This window comes from Candoia aspera, chromosome 4 (assembly GCF_035149785.1).
Source record: "Candoia aspera isolate rCanAsp1 chromosome 4, rCanAsp1.hap2, whole genome shotgun sequence".
NCBI classification, from domain to species: Eukaryota; Metazoa; Chordata; class Lepidosauria; order Squamata; family Boidae; genus Candoia; species Candoia aspera.
In genome coordinates, this window is record NC_086156.1 from 78,570,298 (window position 1) to 78,591,155 (window position 20,858).

The 20,858-nt window shown below is 40.6% G+C and overlaps 2 protein-coding genes across 2 annotated transcripts; both read left to right on the plus strand.

The window, feature by feature from the left end:
* The first annotated feature begins 27 nt into the window (after positions 1–27).
* On the plus strand, positions 28–2,487 carry EIF1 (eukaryotic translation initiation factor 1). Its single transcript, XM_063300708.1, has 4 exons — positions 28–197; positions 1,186–1,349; positions 1,445–1,546; positions 1,796–2,487. Exons 1-4 carry the CDS (start codon positions 167–169, stop codon positions 1,838–1,840), a joined length of 342 nt encoding a protein of 113 aa, XP_063156778.1. The 5' UTR covers positions 28–166; the 3' UTR covers positions 1,841–2,487.
* Positions 2,488–18,028: 15,541 nt separating this feature from the next.
* Positions 18,029–19,315, plus strand: LOC134496332 (gastrin/cholecystokinin-like peptide). The gene is given in 2 exon segments (XM_063302064.1): positions 18,029–18,230; positions 19,188–19,315. Coding segments are annotated over 2 exon segments (330 nt in total).
* The last annotated feature ends 1,543 nt before the right edge of the window (positions 19,316–20,858 follow it).

Genomic DNA, 20,858 nt, shown 5'->3' on the forward strand with positions numbered 1-20,858 from the left:
AACCCGTTGGCCGTTTTAACCCGCCCTTCCTGCTGCCTTTTCCTTTTTTAGGTGTCTTGGAGAGGCTGAGGAGCCGCCGCCGCTGTTGTTGCCGCGCCCCGCCTTTTGCCGTCGCCGCTGCTGCTGTTGCTTCCGACCCGGGTAAAAGGGAAGCGAAGCGCGTCGTATGTCCGCTATCCAGAACCTCCACTCCTTCGGTGAGGGGGCTCCGGGAGAGGCGGGAAGCGATCGGGGAGCGGCGGGAGTGTGGGGGAAACGGACGGTGGGGGAGGCCTCGTCAGGCTAGAGGCGGGGTTTGCCTGGCCCCCGATGATGGAAGGTCATCGGAGAACCCGCGGGGGGCGATTGCCCTCAAAACTGAGGGGGGGACCGAAGGCAGAGGGCCGTAGCTGCGGCGGGAGGCGGAGTCTGGGCGTGGGGGTGGGAAGGGGAGGGGCCGCCGGGAGGAGTCAGTAAAGCGGCGGGGGGAGAGTTCGGCGGCGGGGGGAGCGATTTCATTGGTCGAACCCAAGGCGGGCAGGAAGCCAGCGACTCCAAGAGCTTAGCCGACGTGGGGGAGGCCGGCCTGGCCTAAAATGCGGCGCCTAGAAGGGATAGGAAACGGGGACGGGCGCCTGAAAGAGGATCCTGGCAGCTACTAGGACGAATGTGGCATTGTCGAGAGGATCCGCCATCTTGTTGCTTCTTTCCCCCCTTGTTGACGCACTTACGAATTCCTGAGGGTTGCGTCAGCCTGGAAGTGGGAGGGCCCACTTGAGTCACGTGATACCGTGAAGAATGTCTCCGTTTGTGTCTGCTAGAGACAGCCTTGTTTCAAAGGCCTATGCAGAAAGCGGGGAAGAACTATTTTTCTTGCTTTAATCAGAAGGGCGAGGACAACGACCCTTTCTTTGTAAGGTGTAGTAACCGGTTCAAAAACGGATACCTGGGATCTTCCTGCGTTCTGCCAGCATCCTTTCTTCCCAGCCCCGGGGGGGTGGGGCTGGAGATGTGGAGCTTAAGATGCCCGTCTTCATGCCTTAAAACCTCTCAACCACTCCTTGCCCCTCCTCCTGTGGAGCAAGGCCTTGCTCAGTTTAGGGGAGTGATTTGGGTTCACAAACATTGATAATAACAAAGCTTTAAGCTGACTGAAATTGTACCTCTCTCATGTTAATAATGTATATAATTTTTAACTCTTTTCAGACCCCTTTGCTGATGCAAGTAAGGGTGATGACTTACTTCCTGCTGGGACTGAGGACTACATCCATATAAGGATCCAGCAGAGGAACGGCAGAAAAACCCTCACCACAGTCCAAGGCATTGCCGATGATTATGATAAAAAGAAACTGGTGAAGGCCTTCAAGAAGGTATATGTGAAATTCTTAGCTCTCAGTAACTGCTCAATCCTCAGTAACTGCTCAGAACTAAATAGTTAACATCTGCTTTTTTGTTGTTTCTGTAGAAGTTTGCCTGCAATGGTACTGTGATTGAGCATCCAGAGTATGGAGAAGTGATTCAGCTTCAAGGGGACCAGCGGAAGAACATATGCCAATTCCTCATTGAGGTGAGCACAGAGTCAGAGTCACTTAAAATTTATGTTTCTTATGCTCAGTATTGTTGACCCTGTGTACACCAGATGTTTTATATTTGATCACTGCTACTAAATTAAAGCCAAAAGATTTTATTTGGAAGTAGCGGGTTTTATCTTGCTGTGATGGTAAAATAAATATAGCTGTTAGGCTAAGAATTAAAAAAAAATAGTGTGGCCTACTTCACTGAAACTAAGTCACATATTTTCTCTTTCTTTTTGCAGATTGGACTGGCTAAAGACGACCAGCTGAAAGTCCATGGGTTTTAAGGTTCTGTGGGTCATCAGAGTCTCAAGGGAGATGACTTCCCTGCGATGAAAGATTCTTTGTGTCCTGCCTCATTAGTTTAAACCAAGCCAGCTTGCATAATGTAATCACATCAGGTTCCCTTTAGTCTGGACTAGTGTAACTCAGCAATGTAATAAACTGACAAGAGCCCATGTTGTGTTGTCTTGCTGTCCCTCATTTAAACCAGGTCCAGTAGTGTTGGTGTTATGCCAGAAGTTTATTTTATAGACATTGCTGATTAGAAGTTAAATATTCTGGCTGTTTTAGGGACATCTAACATTTTCAGGCCACCTTTGTCATGAAATTGAGGCTAAATAACTATGAATAAACTGTGAAAGATTAGGTCTCACCTACCTTTGTGTATTTGAAGGCATCTTTGTGCAAAGGTATTGGGGCTATAGAAATCAAAGTCTCTTTGGAATAGACACTAAGGTGACTGAGTTCAGGCACAGTGGTGTTAGCTCAATCTTGCTTAAATTTAAAGGAGCAGTTTTTAAAGAATGTCATTGCAAAGTGCTGCTTTAGCAACTAACAACTGTGTGAAGCAACAGATCTCTTGGTTGGAATCCTGATGTTCTGTGTAATGTATTTAAACATTTATTTAAATAAAAATGATTTTCAGAAATAATTGCCTTGTATTTTTAATGCACTGTTAATAGTGTGGGTTTTTTTTTACAAAGTAGAAATCATTTTTGTTCTCTAAGCCAGACTCAAAATAAAAGATGGAGAGTGTTTCTAAAATAAAGAACAATCTGACAGTGTTGAAAAGATCAGAAAGAAATTTGCAATTCAAATAGTCCAAGAATACTACAAAACTGCGCTCTACCCCACTATTTCTGTGTGAGGATTTCTGTTAACCTTACAGCTGCATCACAATGCTGAAAATGCCTCAAAAAATGTTTATGTGCCACCAATTTTTTAATTCCTAGTAACCACATACTCTCCATGATAAATCCCCAGCCTTCAGGTCCTCCAAAACTTGCAGTCTCAAAAAGTTAATGGATCATTAATCCAACAAGTCATGTTGGTGTAACAATTTTATATAACACAATGCCCAAACATACCTTAGGTATGTTGTACATGTTAAAATACATTGCACATATATTAAAAGATGGGAATGAATATTAAAGATACTGAACACATTCAAAGCTCAAGTTGGGTAGTTTATTGGAAAGTCCATTCTGCTTCATGTTGAAAAAATTCTGTTACTAGAAATCAATCTAGCCTACTTTACTTGATGTATAACCACCTCTCAAATCCAGAAATGGCACTTTTGAGGGATTCTATGCATTTTTTTTAAACTAAAGGATTCTTATGTGGAGGGTTGGGGGAAAGTTATAGTTACTTCTAAGTATTTTTTTTTTTTAAATGTATTAAGCTATTAGGGATTAAATGTAATTTCTAAATAACACTTTAAAGAAAACATTTTACATTGAATTATCCCACAGAAATACTAAGAAAATCACTTATTTGAATCCTTGCTATTTTTTTATTAGGACTTTATTAGATTTTTAAAGTAAAGTTAAAATACAAAGTATAGAGTACAGAAAAGCTAGAATACAGAACTAAAGAAAAAACACCTAAAAGTGCAAAAACAATGAAAATAAAAAGATGGTATAAAGAGAAGGTGACTTCCAACCTTCTCCAGCAAATATAAACGCTTCTTAAATTTAATCTCTCACCATTAGATAAACTTTTGCTAACATTTCTATAAAAGCTTTAATCATCAAAACCCAAAATTAAAACTTGATTTTTTTCCATTCCCAGCAAGTAATCCAAAAGCAATTTCCAAGTCGAAACAAACTCAGTCACAGTATTTTATCAATGCTGTCGATTTAGCCATTTGTGCCAGTTCCATTAATTTAACCACCCATTCTTCCCTTGTGAGGATTCTTTCCATCTTTGTGCATATAAAAGTCTTGCTTCTGTTATATATAAGAACAAAGTCCCATGTTGTTTCTCAAATCGTTGGTCCATCAAACCCAATAGGAGCCATTCTAATCCTTGCTATTATAGAAAGAAAAATGGTTGGAAAAATTACTTGGACATGGCTGCTGAGAACCAGTAAAGCATATGTCAGCAGAAACTAAAACACTTTTTCTCCATTTCTGTATAATCTCAAATAGTGATGGGTGAGATAAGAAACACATAGCTGACAAGATCAATAATGAGACCAGTTCAGGTATGTTCTATAATTTTGGGCATAACAAGCAGCCAGAGTAATGCGCGCCATTTGGAATGTGGGTTTGGAATGGCCCAAAATGAACAGCACGACTGCCACATACATCAGTGCGATGTATTTTCCCGTGCATGTTTTTCAGGTTACTCTAATCAGGTATGCAATGCTTTTTGCACGTCACAAATTTTGGACAGAGGTGATGGAGAATTACCATAAGGAAGTATTTGACAGGATGTAATCTGGAAAGGTTGGTAATGCATCTGTAAAAGGGCTGAAAATTGATTTGGCTGCCATGTACCATATTTATTGCATCTATGTTTAGCTTATGAACAGACTTTCAGTGACTGATGGCTTGTTAATACTTTCCTAAAGAAGCAATGTAAGCCCAGTTGCCCATTAATGTGTTTTTCACCTATTGACGTTTGCAATTGATGTCATCTTCTGTTTCTGTCAGGAAACCAATGGGATTTTTATGTGTTAGCAACCAAATATGCTCTCGGTTATGAATCAGCCTGTCTGTCGGATGGATGGATGGATGTATTTTTATTCCCATCTTATTAACTTGTAATGCTACCATTTTTTAACACCCGCCATCACTTGTGTGCCTTAATCACGGGGATGATGTTATAGCCATGACATATCTGTATTGTGGCCATTTTATACAGACTTAGCAAAGTTCAATATATGTTTCCAGAGTGATACGACTTGAGAGTTAATACCCAAGATGGGAGAAGTTCACACAGAGGTGATGTTTTGTTTAGTGTTTTTCTTTTTAAGTCACTGAAGGATAAAGGGGGAAAAAAAGCTTGACTTCACCTTAAACCCATCTCTGAAACATTTTTTAGTAATTCTGTATTGTTCCAAGAGATTTTCACCTGCAGGTTTATCTGGGGAGGAAGCTTAGAGGGGGAAGTTGTGTATCATTCTCAACCTTTTTTTTTCCTGAATCTTGTGGGATACTACAAAAAATGTTCCTGCAAGAGTAAAAAATCCTTGCAAGCAGGACAAGACTATCAGTCAGCAAGTGTTAAGTGTTCCAGACAGCAACTACAGAATTAATGCTGCTTCCTTCCAACCTTGCATTGTGGCCTTGCACTCAGGGAAACTTCAGACCCTGCATTCAGAACTTAGGTCTTCAAATGGAGGCACATACAAAAGCGACTGTTTCACCAAGCAAAAATAAAAATCCATAATTAGAGTTTAAGCTTTTATGCTATGGTCTGTTCTACCTGCTCTCTAGAAAGTATTACATTAAAATATTTTATTTGGACAGAAACAGCATAATTTTTCCCAAGTTTATTGGGGTGGGGGGATAAAATTAAAATACTTTAAAATCTTGCTGCCACTGCCCCACCCCAGTAAGTTACACTTAAAAGGGTTGTTATTTGGGGTTTGATCTTATATTGGCATTTCTGCTCCCTCCCCTTCTCCTAGAGTAGTTTCTTAAGTGTTGAGAGATGTCATATTCTGTCTCCCATTTGCCCAGGGATGCACTTGATAATGAATGGTTAAAACATTATTTAACAAGAACAGTATAAGAACAGACTGTAGAGGAGCAGCAGTGCAGCAGCATAGATTGGCTGTGTATTGTTTCAAGAGATTTTCACCTGCAGGTTTATCTGGGGAGGAAACTTAGAGGGGGAAGTCTATGATAGCAAAAAATCCGGAAGAGTCTGGTAGCATCGTTTCCAACGAATTAATTTTATTTAAAAGGCAGAAGTTTTCATAGGCTGCAGCTCACTTGGTTTTTAAAGTGCATTAAAACGCTTGTGCAGTGCAGATGACATCATTGCAATACCATTGTTTGAACACAAGAGGGTGCCTAGTGCCCACTACTTGCATTACAAAAACTTTTTTTTTTTTTAAACCAGCATTCTGGATAGAAAATCCGGGACACTTTATGGCGGTGTTTCTCAAATTTGGCAACTAGCTAGGGAATTCTGGGACTTGAAGATTACACATCTTGAAGTTGCAAAGTTTGAAAAATACTACTTTATAGCTTTATTATGAGTGTTTCCTTGTGATTCCTGAACCCAAAGTTACTTTAATGTAGGAAACAGTTTCTCTGAAAATAAAAGGCATAAGTTTCCATGAGCTGCAGCTCATTTCATTAAATGTCCATCTGGCTGAACTTAGTCCTTTGTGTTATAGACGTTGTAGTAGGAGAGCTGTGTTAGTCAATAGTGGCAAAAACCAAGAGTTCAGTAGCTTTTTTTTGAATTAAAATTCATTTAATTTTCAAATTAAATTTTTTTTTAAAAAATTATACCTTTTTTAAAAAGGTATACAGTAAGTCTTTGTAAGCTGCAGTGAGGTGCAGAAATTTGCAAATGAAATGTCCAAAAGAAACAACAAACAAAAAAATAAATGAATACTGTAAAACCAAGTAAGAAAAAATGGGCTATGGGATAATTAGACCAGAAACATTTTATACACTCCATGAGATTAAAAACAGCACACTTTACAAAAACAACAACTTGGAATTGCAATCCTGGGGGACCACCAACATTTTGTTGTTTATTCATTCAGTCGCTTCCGACTCTTCGTGACTTCATGGACCAGCCCACGCCAGAGCTTCATGTCAGTCGTCAACACCCCCAGCTCCCCCAGGGACGAGTCCATCACCTCTAGAATATCATCCATCCACCTTGCCCTTGGTCGGCCCCTCTTCCTTTTGCCTTCCACTCTCCCTAGCATCAGCATCTTCTCCAGGGTGTCCTGTCTTCTCATTATGTGGCCAAAGTACTTCAGTTTTGCCTTTAATATCATTTCCTCAAGTGAACAGTCTGGCTTTATTTCCTGGAGTATGGACTGGTTTGATCTTCTTGCAGTCCAAGGCACTCTCAGAATTTTCCTCCAACACCACAGTTCCAAAGGATCTATCTTCCTTCGCTCAGCCTTCCTTATGGTCCAGCTCTCGCAGCCATACGGGGAACACCATTGCTTTAACTATGCGGGCCTTTGTTGTCAGTGTGATGTCTCTGCTCTTAACTATTTTATTGAGATTTGTCATTGCTCTTCTCCCAAGGATTCAACATCTTCTGATTTCCTGACTGCAGTCAGCATCTGCAGTAATCTTTGCACCTACAAATACGAAGTCTTTCACTGCTTCTACATTTTCTCCCTCTATTTGCCAGTTATCAATCAAGCTGGTTGCCATAATCTTGGTTTTTTTGAGGTTTAGCTGCAAGCCAGCTTTTGCACTTTCTTCTTTCACCTTCGTCATGAGGCTCCTCAGTTCCTCCTCACTTTCAGCCATCAAAGTGGTATCATCTGCATATCTCAGATTGTTAATGTTTCTTCCAGCGATTTTAACTCCAGCCTTGGATTCCTCAACCCCAGCACGTCGCATGATGTGTTCTGCGTACAAGTTGAATAGGTAGGTTAAGAGTATACAACCCTGCCATACTCCTTTCCCAATCTTAAACCAGTCCGTTGTTCCGTGGTCTGTTCTTACTGTTGCTACTTGGTCGTTATACAGATTCTTCAGGAGGCAGACAAGATGACTTGCTATCCCCATACCACTAAGAACTTACCACAATTTGTTATGGTCCACACAGTCAAAGGCTTTAGAATAGTCAATAAAACAGAAATAGATGTTTTTCTGAAACTCCCTGGCTTTTTCCATTATCCAGCAGATATTGGCAATTTGGTCCCTAGTTCCTCTGCCTTTTCTAAACCCAGCTTGTACATCCGGCAATTCTCGCTCCATGAATTGCTGAAGTCTACCTTGCAAGATCCTGAGCATTACCTTACTAGCATGTGAAATGAGTGCCACTGTTCAATAGTTTGAACATTCTTTAGTGATTCCCTTTTTTGGTATGGGGATATAAGTTGATTTTTTCCAATCTGATGGCCATTCTTGTGTTTTCCAAATTAGCTGGCATATGGCATGCATCACCTTGACAGCATTATCTCGCAAGATTTTAAACAGTTCAGCTGGGATACCGTCATCTCCTGCTGCCTTGTTATTAGCAATGCTTCTTAAGGCCCATTCAACCTCACTCTTCAGGATGTCTGGCTCTAGCTCACTGACCACACCGTCAAAGCTATCCCTGATACTGTTATCCTTCTTATACAGGTCTTCTGTATATTCTTGCCACCTTTTCTTGATCTCTTCTTCTTCTGTTAGGTCCTTGCCATCTTTGTTTTTGATCATACCCATTTTTGCCTGGAATTTACCTCCAATGTTTCTAATTTTCTGGAAGAGGTCTCTTGTCCTTCCTATTCTATTGTCTTCTTCCACTTCCGCGCATTGCTTGTTTAAAAATAATTCCTTAACTCTTCTAGCTAACCTCTGGAATTTTGCATTTAATTGGGAATATCTCCCCCTATCACTGTTGCCTTTTGCTTTCCTTCTTTCTTGGGCTACTTCTAGTGTCTCAGCAGACAGCCATTTTGCCTTCTTGGTTTTCTCTTTCTTTGGGATGTATTTTGTTGCCGCCTCCTGAACAATGTTGCGAACTTCTGTCCAGAGTTCTTCCGGGACCCTATCTACTAAGTCCAGTCCCTTAAATCTATTCTTCACCTCCACTGCATATTCCTTAGGAATATTAGTGAGCTCATATCTAGCTGATCTGTGGGTCTTCCCTAATCTTTTTAGTCTGATCCTAAATTGTGCAAGAAGAAGTTCGTGATCGGAACTACAGTCAGCTCCAAGTCTTGTTTTTACCGACTGTATAGATGTCCACCACCTTTGGCTGCAAAGGATGTAGTCAATCTGATTTCGGTGTTGTCCATCTGGTGAAGTCCATGTATAAAGCCGTCTCTTAGGTTGTTGGAAGAGAGTGTTTGTTATGCAGAGTGAGTTGTCTTGGCAAAATTCTATCAGCCTATGTCCTGCTTCGTTTTGTTCTCCCAGGCCATGCTTACCTGTAATTCCAGGTGTCATTTGACTGCCCACCTTAGCATTCCAGTCTCCTGTGATGAAAATAACATCTCTTTTAGGCGTGTTGTCCAGTAGGTGCTGCAGATCCTCATAGAACTGCTCTACTTCAGCTTCTTCAGCATCTGTGGTTGGGGCGTATACTTGGATCACTGTGATGTTAGATGGCTTGCCCTGAATTCGAATTGAGATCATTCTATCGTTTTTTGGATTGTATCCAAGCACTGCTTTCGCCACTTGACGATTAATTATGAAGGCTACTCCATTTCTTCTGTGGTCCTCTTGTCCACAGTAGTAGATCTGGTGGTCATTTGATGTGAAGTGGCCCATTCCAGTCCATTTCAGTTCACTGATGCCCAAAATGTCTATCTTTAATCTTGACATCTCACCAATAACCACATCCAATTTGCCCTGGCTCATAGATCTTACATTCCAGGTTCCAATGGTGTGTTGATCCTTAGAACATCGGATTCGCCGTTTACCACCAGCACCGTCGGCTGCTAGCCATCCTTTCGGCTTTGAGCTAGCTGCATCATCACGTCTGAGGCTAGTTGAACTCATCCTCTGTTCCTCCCCAGTAGCATTTTGACCATCTTCCGACCTGGGGGTCTCATCTTCCGATGGTATACCAACATATCTCTGGTTGTACTGATCCATTTAGTTTTCACGGCAAGAATACTGGGTTGGGTTGCCATTACCTTCCCCAGGGATTGCATTTAGTCTGACCTCTCTGTCATGACCTTCCTGTCTTGGGTGTCCTTTCATGGTTTAGCTTATGGCATCATTGAGGTGCTCAAGCTCCAGCACCACGCCAAGGTAACGATCCTTTGCTGAAGCCACCAACGTTTAGGAACAACGAAAGTATTATAAAATACTTTTTTTGTAATGGTGTGAGAATGTTCCATTGTAGTTCGTTCGTTGTGTGTTCCTTCCAAATTCAGAGAATGCTCATGCTGTTATTTTGAAAAGGAAATAGCTAATTCTAGTGAAATATGTTTGACAACTCTTATCTTTTTTTTCTGGTTGGTTTCTGGCTTTAACAGCACTTAGCATGACACACAGAAATTACCTAAAATTATTTTTTTTCTTTAATTGTATGGCATAGCAGTTGGGTGTTCATACTGTTTTTTTTCTTGCTGGGAAATCCTTGTAAGGTCCAGCAGCCAGATATGTAGACTCCAGTGTACTGAGTTGGGCTGACAGAGAGTGGCTGGCCCAAGGCCACCCAGCAGGCTTTCATGCCTAAGGCAGGACTAGAACTCACAGCCTCCTGGTTTCTAGCCCAGAACCTTAACCACTAGACCAAACTGGCTCTCCCTGAAATTAAATTGATCCATTTTAAAGGTTGCTTTCTCCATTATTGTCTCATACAAATTGATGCTTTATTTTATTCCATGCGGGAAAATATTTCTAATCTTCTTTTAAGGTAGAATGCACTAATGAAAAACTGCAAGAGTTGATTTTCTGCTTGTTATGCTTTCAAGTCAGAGAGAAAGGTGACAGTTTTATCTCTACTCCAGAAACTATTTAAAACAAAAAGAGCATCCAAGTGGAAAATGATAAATTGAACGGAAGTAAATACATGTTTTTAACTAGAAATTCAGCACATCCTGATTATTCAGTAACGGCAGAATAAATTGTTTGTGTTTATCTTGTAGAACTGCGCAATCCCTGATAAGTATGAAATGGCCATTTTTCCATCTACTTGCCCTTTTCCTTTAGTATTAAATCCTAATTATTCCTGAGTAAGAAAGGACAGCTTTGTGTGCTGACGTGGGCCATACAAGATGGTAGAAGGAAGATGTCCTAGCCTTACCTGGGGGGTGGGGTGGGGGAATGAAAAACACTAACCTGTGGTTGCTCTGAACATGTTTACAGGGCAGTGTCTGCAGTTATGGGAGAACAGAGGAGGAAGTACAGCCTGCTACCCTCCACCACCATCTCACACTGGATGTCTGAAAAGACTAATGCCTCCTCATATCAGGAACTATTTCTAGCAATGATTTTAAAATGTTCTGATTAGACTGATTCATGCTGGACATTTTTTAAAAGAGAGAGAGAGAGAGAGAGATATTTTTGTGAAACCAGTTCTGGAGAAGAGAACAAAGTTAGATAACAGGGCTTCTTGGTTTCTTTTATTGGTGTCAGGGGTGTCTTCCCGGTGTGTTTAAAAAAGTCAAGATGGTGACAGTGATGGGGCAGTCAGAGTTCCATCTCCTTTTACGTGTGTTGTAGGGTAGAGTTTCAATTGCACTGTTGCAACTACCATCTTGACTTTTTTTAAAACATACCCTGTAGACAGCCCTGGTTGCCAATTAGCTTCTGGGTGCAATTCAAGGTGCATCGCCTATAAAGCCCTTCACAGCATACGACTTGGTTATTTAAGGGACTGGTGGTCTCCAGATTTTTCTGCCTGTCCAGTACGCTTGGGCAGAGTGGGTGCACTGGGGGTCCCCTTAATTAAACATTGTCATCTTGTGGGATGGAGGAAGTGGGCCTTCTCTGTTGCAGCCCTTCCCCTCTGAAATAGCATCCCCCCAGAGATATGCAGGGCTGCCACTCTCCAAGTCAGTGTTTCTCAACCTTGGCAACTTGAAGATGTGTGGACTTCTAAATTTGAATACTGACCATAAGTGAAATTTCTACTACATTGGATCCACACTTAAGAAGAACCCTTTGAGGTTGACTTAAGTTAGATTCCCACTGTGATGTGGTATTCTAAGGCAAGGAAGTCCACAGTGGGGGTCAAGGCATCAAAATGACAGGCAGAACTGGGCAATGGGAGCCTCACCCCTTTTTACCTATGTATGGTGAGCGCAACACACAATAAAAAGGAGGGAGGCTTCCATTAACCAGTCTGTGCCATTTCGTTGTTACTGACTCCCCAGACAGACCCCTCTGTGACTGGATCCAATCTATATTCCCAGATAAATATCTCCTTATATTTTGTTTCTGTATTTTTTTTCTGTTGTTTGCTGCCCAGAATTTGTTAGGTTTGAGGAGGGTTATCAATTTTGATCAATACAGTAAAAAATAGAGTGGAGAAACCAAGCTGAATGAAAAAAAAAGATCTGTGGAAAGAGGGAAAACTTTAAAAAAAAGTTTCTTGAAGGTGATGTAGGAGGGAAAAATTGCTCTAAAATCAGTTCATTCTCAGGACCTGCAAACAGTATGATTAAAGGACAGTATGGTGGATGAGATTTCCCCAGTGTTTTCATACAATATGATTCTGAATAGTTTGTCACTGTGAACCCAGCATGGTCACTTCAGATGGGCAAAACCTTAGAGGGGGGGGAATCCCAATCCAGACCTGAATATTTAATTTTTCCAAGTGTTTCAAAATAATTTTATCTCCCAAGAGAGAGGGGAAAATTATTCTGCTGTTCTTGTTTTGACTTTGCTGTATATTACTGATTTAACTTTCTCTAAATAATCTCTGTATCATTGAAAAAAACAACTGCTGAATTAGCCCATAGAAAGAAACAGATCACTAGCATCTCAGTATGTACTGGTCAGTGACCGTAATAATAAAATTGATCGATGGATAGCATCTCAGTATCTGGTTTGTAACCCATCCTATTCTTTGTGTGCTGAAACCATAGGCCGAAAATGTGTTTGCGTGTTTGTTCTTTGCATACTTTGAAATAATGAACCTTATAGAAAACTTGATGTGCTTATTTATAGCTTGCTTTGCATTGTCCGTTATTAAGTTCAGGAGTTTAATGATATGGTTCAGCATTGTCTGTAAGTGATTAGGAGATACCTGATCTTCCAGTTAGCCAAAGTGGACGTAACCTGGCAGCTGCCACAGCAAAGTTTCCCAACCTTGGCAACTTTAAGATGTGTGGACTTCAACTCCCAGAATTCCCCAGCCAGCCATGCTGGCTGGGGAATTCTGGGAGTTGAAATCCACACATCTTAAAGCCACCAAGGTTGAGAAACACTGTGCTACAGCATCCAACTCTGCTATTGTTTAGAAGAGCCATGAAGACCTGGCTGTTCACCCAGGCCTTCGGCAAGGGAGAGTGAGATCCCTCGCTTCATCATGCTTGCCATCTTTTGTCTTTATTTTGAATGTTTCATTGATTTTATTGTAATTTCTTTGTTTGACTGTTGTGAACCCCCAGAGCCATTGACAATTGGGCAGCATGCAAGTTTAATACATTAATATTATTATCCGTATCTCAATCTCAAGTAGATGGAACCAGGCCCATTCCTGAAAAAGGGTCATTCGGGGAAGGGTGTGCTGGAGGCATAGGAAACAGCTGCTGCTGAGCTTAGTTCCTTGAGCCCAGATGATCCGGGATGGTGGGTTCACTTATGACTTCCATATATATCACGTATAATAGACTGTGAAAATAGAAGTTTCTACCAAACCCATTACTGAAGCGAAATCCCCAGTGGTGACAGAAAGAGAGGCTATAGCTTCTGAACATAAAAACTCAGAACGTTGTATACTGTTTTTGTTGCAGACCCTTCTAGTCTAGTGCTACAGCCACATTGGGTTCTTCAGAAACAAAGGACTGGAAACATCTGGATTGAAATCTGGTATGCCATGAGAAGGCAGCAAATGACCAGAAGTGAAAAAATATAGAAATGAATTCAGGTTGAAGCCACCATAATTCATCAGCACCAAGAGAAGATTGCATCAGAGTCTCTTCTGAAAAGGTTCACTGCCATTGTGAGAATGCTTACTCTCCAAAAACGAGCCCTGTGCGGCACTTCAGATCAGCTGAATGAAACTGGCAACTCAGCCTGGGACAATGCTCCCATAATGTCTCTTTTGACTCAGAGTGGCTGTACAGATAGTCCGTGTTTAGCGACTGCCTCATTTATCAACCATTCAGTTACGACGGTGATTCAAGAGTAACTTTACAACCAATCCTCACATTTAGGACCTCTGCAGGTCTGTAAAGTAAAGGAAAGCTGAAGTAAGATCATAAGCACAGTCACAGTTTCACTTAGCGACTGCTTTGCTTAACATCTGAGTTGCTGGTCCCAATTGTGGTCACAAATGAGGACTGGTGGTGAAAGGTCCCCTGTGCAACCACCGAGTCATGTCTGACCCTTTGGAGGGACGCCACTTTCGCAACGCTTTCTTGGCAGACTATAGTGGGGGGGGTTGCCATTGCCTTCCCCAGTCGTCACCTTCCCCAGCAAGCTGGATACTCATTTTACGGACCTGGGAAGGCTGAGTCGACCTGAGCCGGCTACCAGAGAATCCAGCTCCTGCTGGGTTCAAACTTGGGTCGTGGGGAGAGTGTCGGTTGCAATACCACCGCCTACCACTCTACGCCACATGAGGCTCCTCTAAATGAGGACTACCTGTATATAAAACAGATCTTGCATCTGCATCAGATATATTCAGAGCATCCAGTACTTTCATCGACATGGTGAAGGCACCATTGCACCATCACAAAACAAACTCTAGCTCTTTTATATATGTGTGCGCTACCACAATGCACATACAAAAGAGGTGGGGCTTGTGTTGCGTCAATGCAATGCTACTTTCCTCATTTGCTCCCCCCACCCCCGATGCCTTTGGATCTCGGCATTCAACTGACAGGGACAAATATTAGTGCCTTATGGGTCTAATAGTTCCATGACAGCAGTCTGATAGAAATCTAGGATTGCTTAGCTTAGCAGGAAACCTAGAATATAACAACAACAATAGAATGTTTTATTGTTGTATGTTGGCAGCCACTAGCCACTTAAAATGATCTATCTAGGTATCAGTGAAATATTCTGTCCACAGAGAAATCTGGAAAAATTGTAGTAATGACAGTGAAGCAAAGATGATCAAAGGATTATCTCTGAATATCGAGTGTCATCTTAAAATAGAAAATGTTTGGGGCTGAAGTCCTTCTATGCTACTTCTATATTCCATAGTTTTTTTATTTGACTGTGATTTCCTCTGGTAATATGGCATTTACATGTCTTGTTATCATTACATCTGAAGGTTGATGTCTGATGTTTTTGGTTTTTGAGACAAGTCTGCTGTTGCAGGCAGTGTGGAGGATGCATGAAAAGCAGGGAAACCAATGAGGATTGGAGAAGCAGCAATGGAAATGGTTTGGCTTAGCCTGCTAGCTGATCACTGACTAGGTTCTCACACTACACAAAGTCACAGGGGGCTTTGTTTGTTTTGCCTTGTAGATCAAACTACTGTTCATCATTGTGAATCTGCCATAATGGCTTTTCAAGAAACCATGATTTATGAACTCAGATTTATGCTGCCATAAAATCATTGAGTTGCTTAAGCCAATTCCCATCTAGCGGAGGAACCCACAGCATCTCCAGCAAATGTTTATCGAGCTTTTGCTTGAACACATCCAGCAAAGAGCAGTGCTCTGTCTCCCTGGAGGCTGATAAGTTTTGACTTAGCATAATGTATAAACTCAGCAATGGTGGTGTTTTTATCCAAGGTTTGCAGCATAATATATTGTGTAAAGGCTACTATAGCTTGTTAAAACAAGCCATGGCTTAATGCAGAGACGCATAAACCAAAAACCTAGGTCCACATGAAAAACTCCAAAGACTTCCAAATGTCACCAAATTATGATGTTGAATGTAACAGAAATGGAATGACTGGAGAATAATTATATTGATTATATTTAATTTTAAATCATATCAAACTTATCCTGGCCCCATCAGCTACTTTTTGAAATATGGCCCCAGCATGCTCTTCAAGGACCAAGTGGAAACTTGGCCAAGAAGTTACCTTGGCCTCCATCTCTCCTCCTATTTTATCATCAAAATAGCTTTATACCAAAAAAAAAAAATTAGTGGCAGGTCTACTGGCTTCAGAGAAAAGAGATTTTAATTAAAATAATCCTGCTATCCAGAAAGCAACATTCATCTATAAACATTAAAATATTGAGAAAGAGTGGGCGGTAAGATTTTCAGGGCTTGAAGTACGTAACATTGGCATTAGAGGGTGTTCCTGGAGGACAGTGGGAGGTTCTTAAGAGGGAAGAGCAATCCAAGTCCAGCTTTAAAAGAGCAGTCTGCAATGTTGGGAGAAGCAGAATTCCTGTTGCAAGTGAAGCACAGCTTGGACAGGAAGCTCCTACAGGTAAGGGGATGGAATTGCTAGTCTAAAAATGCAAACGGTATCATACTTTCTCTTGCTGTGTCAATGTTTTTATCTTATTTCCCCACAGAAATGCTAATTTCATTTAGAAGATTCATTCTTTTGGTGTGTTAAACTATGGTCATGAAGTTCCTTTCCTCTCTTTTAAAGCTTAGGATGGTCCCTTAAGCTGAGCCAGCTCACAATTTTCTGTGCTGTCTTGGTAGAAAAATCGGAATGATTTTTTAAAAACACACACACCAATACAAATCAGTTTTAAATCTTTATCATTCTATATTCCCAGAGCAATCAGAATATAATTTAAATGCAGTTTTACTCCAACTTGGTAATCCTGTATCGTAAAATGCTGTGATCATGCTGACTAAGAAGAATGGGAATTGTTGTCTCACACATATCCAGAGCATACCAGATTGAGCAAATATCATTTAATGAAAAAGAAAGGGCTCTGGAAGAATAGCAGATGGAAAACAATGGGGAATATTGTTGATATACAGACAGACAGAAAGACAGAAAGATCTATATAGATTATAATCTACTGTTTTGTTTGGGGGGAGGAGTTGCCCTTCTGAATATTAAGACAGATCAGAGATATTCTAGGTATAATATGGTGGCTCTAATTCCATAATGGATTACTATTAATCTACCTGTCTCACTTACAGAAAGTTGATGGGGGCTTAAGATGATGTATATGTAATTCTCTTATGCCTTCTCACCAGTTTTTCCCCATCTTCTTTCTTACCCAAAAAATCCATGAAAAAGAGAAGGATTGAATAGCCTATAGTTAGGTTGATTAGGAATATAGGAAGCCACCATTTGTCTTTCTAGCCCAATATTATCCATATGCTAAGTGGCAGCAGCACTCCAGATTTCAGGTGGGCACATTTCCTGTTTGATCTCTAGATGCTGGGGCTGAAGCTGGAATTGCAAAGTTGGTGCTTTGCCACTGGCATACAGACCTACCATCCTATTAAAAAAAAATAGATTTAGTCAGAACAAATGCCACCGCTTTCAGTGGGACTCAGTAACTAGGTAAAGCTGGATTGAACTATGATCTTCTGATGACTCTTTAAGGTGGTAGTATTCAACCTGCAATGTTTCTGAGATACACGAAGCCCACTTTAGCTCCTCCTTTCCTTCAGCCACCACTACTGAAGTCTCAGCATAACATATCCCACCAACTCACTGGCCCCCAATCTTCCCAGTCCCCTCCCTCCACTCCACTGCCTTGCCTCAGCATTGCTGTTACCACTGATGTCTGTGCACAGCACCACCCAAAAACCCCTCAGCCTTGGCTTTTTTACTTTTTAACTCTCCCCTAAACCATGCCTTCCCAGAACAATTACATTTCCAACTGTTTCTGGAAGAAAACAACCTATTTTGATCTACATACAAATCAAAATATCCAAATCAGGCTTTCAGGGACAGGCCACCCCAAGCCAGCTATTTAGTGCACAGAACAGTTCGCGCATTTCACATGTTTGTGGGCAATAATATAAACACGATTTGCTATTGCTTTCTTTTGGAAAGTTTTTTCCATCTCCTCAATCTATCCTACAGCCCTGGAATGTCTTGATGGTCTCTGATCCAAGGACAAACCAGGTCTAATCTTGCTTTGAATTCAGCCAAGGTCAAATAAGTGCTGCCATGCTGTTACGATAGACACCTTCCTTCTGGAATAGATGATCATTGAAACCAGCAACTCACTCAGTCAGCCTACCTTCTGCATGCAGCGGAAGACTTGAAGTGCATGCTTGGTGATATGACAGAAGGGACTACACAACTTCAAAGGAGGGCCATAACCTTTAAAAATTCTTTATATGATTGAGTAGCTGGGATTAATACTCTTCAAACAAAAGTTGCATTTTGCCAGGGCACAGAAAAAAGCTTTGAAACCTAAGTACTGTTATTCTGGACAGCTGACTGAAGAGGCTTTGGAGTCATTTTGGGGAGGGAGGGGGAAGACAGGAGGGGATGGGCTTTCAACAAACAGCGTTCTAACATTCTTCCCAGATATGCATGCCAAGATGTTTGCTGGCCTGTTGCTGACCATCCTTCTCAGCATCAGCTTCTTAAGATCTGAATCTCAAGCAAAGGTTGTTCCAGGACCTGACAGGATGCAGAGGAGTGTGGGACTTGTCCGCCGAGACTGGCCAATGCAGCTGTCTCAGGACCAGAAGCATCTGATCTCCCAGTTCCTGCCTCACCTCTATGCCTGTAAGATAAATTGCACATACCCTTTTCCTACATTCTTGGAAGATCGTAATAGTGGGCTGGGCCATTCCTAAGAAGGGGTGCTTGGTAAGAATGAAGATAAGGGTAGCTTTTTGCATTAGCAACGCTTGAAGTGTAAATGTGATTCTTTCAGGCTGTGGTGTAAAATCTGGTTTTACAGATGAAACGATGGCCAAAAGACAGCACTAAATCAAATTTTGTCTCAGCTTTCAGTCATTTCCCTCCTATCATGCTTATTCTTTATTTCTAAAACTGCTATGGGAATTTTCATGCATTTAGTCACTTATTTGGCTTTTTTTTAAAAAGGGGGGGAAATCCTTGCTAAGGTGCAAATATCCTACACAGGAGGATTATTGATCTCATATGGAGCTGGCAAATAACCAGCTTCTGCTCCTAGCAATTCTTAAGTGTTTTTCATTGCAACAGACCTTCCCCAAGAAGTACATTTTAAATGGACACAGCAATCTTGGTTTTTTAATGCAGTTTTCTTAGTATATTAACTAACTTGCCTGAGATATTTTCGAGGGAAGGAGTTTTTGCCCCACTATCACCTTGGCAGCCACCAACATCTCTACAAGTTTTAATTTTCAAAATTCCAAAATTACTTTTGTCTTCTCTATTAAGCAGCCACGTGAACAGCAAATTGAAGATAAAATTCAGGGTACATTCATTACAGGAACTGTATTAAGTTTGAATTAGCAGTTGGAAGTGCTGCAGGTGGTGAGGAAAATTTAACCCTTTCTGGCATGGAACTATCTTTATGGAAATTCCCCTTCTATTTCAAAAAGTTACCCTGGAAACTAAAGTTCTTAATGACAGTATTGCTGTTCAGTCAGAGAGACAGAGAAGGAAATTAATAGTTCCAGAGATTCAGGACAGTTACAGCCAAGCTGTTATTTCACCTGCCTTCCATTAACCCCAGTGTCTACTCTTCAACAGCTGAACTTGCTGCTAGGGGGAATAATCTGAATGAGGCCGATGCTCATTTTCCAAGCTGGATGGATTTTGGACGACGAAGCTCTGAAGATCAGGATGGAGATGCCTAAGTTACCCTGAGACAGAAGTAGCTTGAACCACATGATGGACAGAGGCAGAAGCACAAATTCCCATGATTATTTGATAATCATTTTGTCCATTTCCAGATTAGGTTTTCGTGCCTATTTGTGCCAATAAAAAATGATGCTATTGATACCTGCATTGGTGTGGTTAACAGATGGGGAAAGACAGCAGAGTTACTGGATTTTTAAGCTGTAGTTCATTCACCAAAAGATAGGAAAAGAACAGTAGCCTTAATCTCAGAGTGCACTAAATCCAAGATAAACTGCATGGTGGCTTGGTATTGTGTGTGAATCATGCCAGGCCTTCTTTTTTTCCCCATAAAGCTTTATTAATTTTACAGAATATAATTAAAACACAAAATACAGAATATAGAACAGATAGAATACAAGTCTAAAAAAGAAACAAGAAAAACTAGAAGTGCAAGAATAGACAGAAAAACATAAAAGACAGGTGACTTCCGACCTTCTCCAACACAGATATAAAAGCACATAAAAGTTAGTATCTTGCTATTAATTGAACATTTAGTAATATTATTTATCTACAATCAAACTATTTAATCATCAAAACCCAAAATCAGAACTTCATTTTTTTCCATTAAAAACAAATAGTCCAAAAGCAGCTTCCAAACAGAAGCAAATACAGTTAAGTATTTTCTCTTATCAATGCTGTCAGTTTAGCCATTTGCACCAGTTCCATTAATTTAATCATCCAGTCCTCCAATGAGGGTTTTTGTGCATCCTCCCATCTTTGAGCATATAAGAGTCTTGCTGCTGTTATCATATATAAGAATTCTTTTTCACACCACTGTATTTGTTTGTAACCTTATAGGGGGTGAAGAGTTAAGTTTGTTTATACTTGTGATGAAGATCGGAAGTCACTTCTTTAAATATTTATCTTTATCTTTATCTTACTTTGTTCTTTGTTCTTTTTTTTTCCTTGCACTTTTTATTCTTCCTTTCTATCTTCTTTTTCTTTCTGAGTTTAGTTTGTATTTACTTTTATTACTGTAATCAAAATTTTCAATTAAAATTATTAAGGGGAAAAAAATCAGTTTCAAAGCATACATAGCCCTAGTTAATATTAAGCATTATCAACAGTAAGGATAGGTAGACTTCTAACTTAAAGGATCTAATCTGTTTTTAGTAGGACCCTAAAATCCAATCAGTTACCAACTGCATCCCATAATTCATAGATTAGGAATGACCAACAGGCCAAGCTTCTAACCAGCATGGCCAACAATTTATAAGCTAAACATCTGAAGAGCACCGGATTACTTATTCCTTATTTACAGCATGTCAGTGCTGTTCTACTAAAATAATTTATAGTTACCACAACAGCATCTTCTTTATAGTTAAGAATTTATTTCTATTAAAAGCAGAATTTTATGGATGAAATGAAGAAACCACATCTCTGAATATCCACTGGAGCTCCATTATTATGGTGCAGGCTGCTAGTATCAGGAGAAGTATATTTTAGTAATCTTTGCTTTCAGCTATTTATATCCAACTGCATTTCCCAACTGACCATTTTTAGAAGAGACAAGTGAGAAAA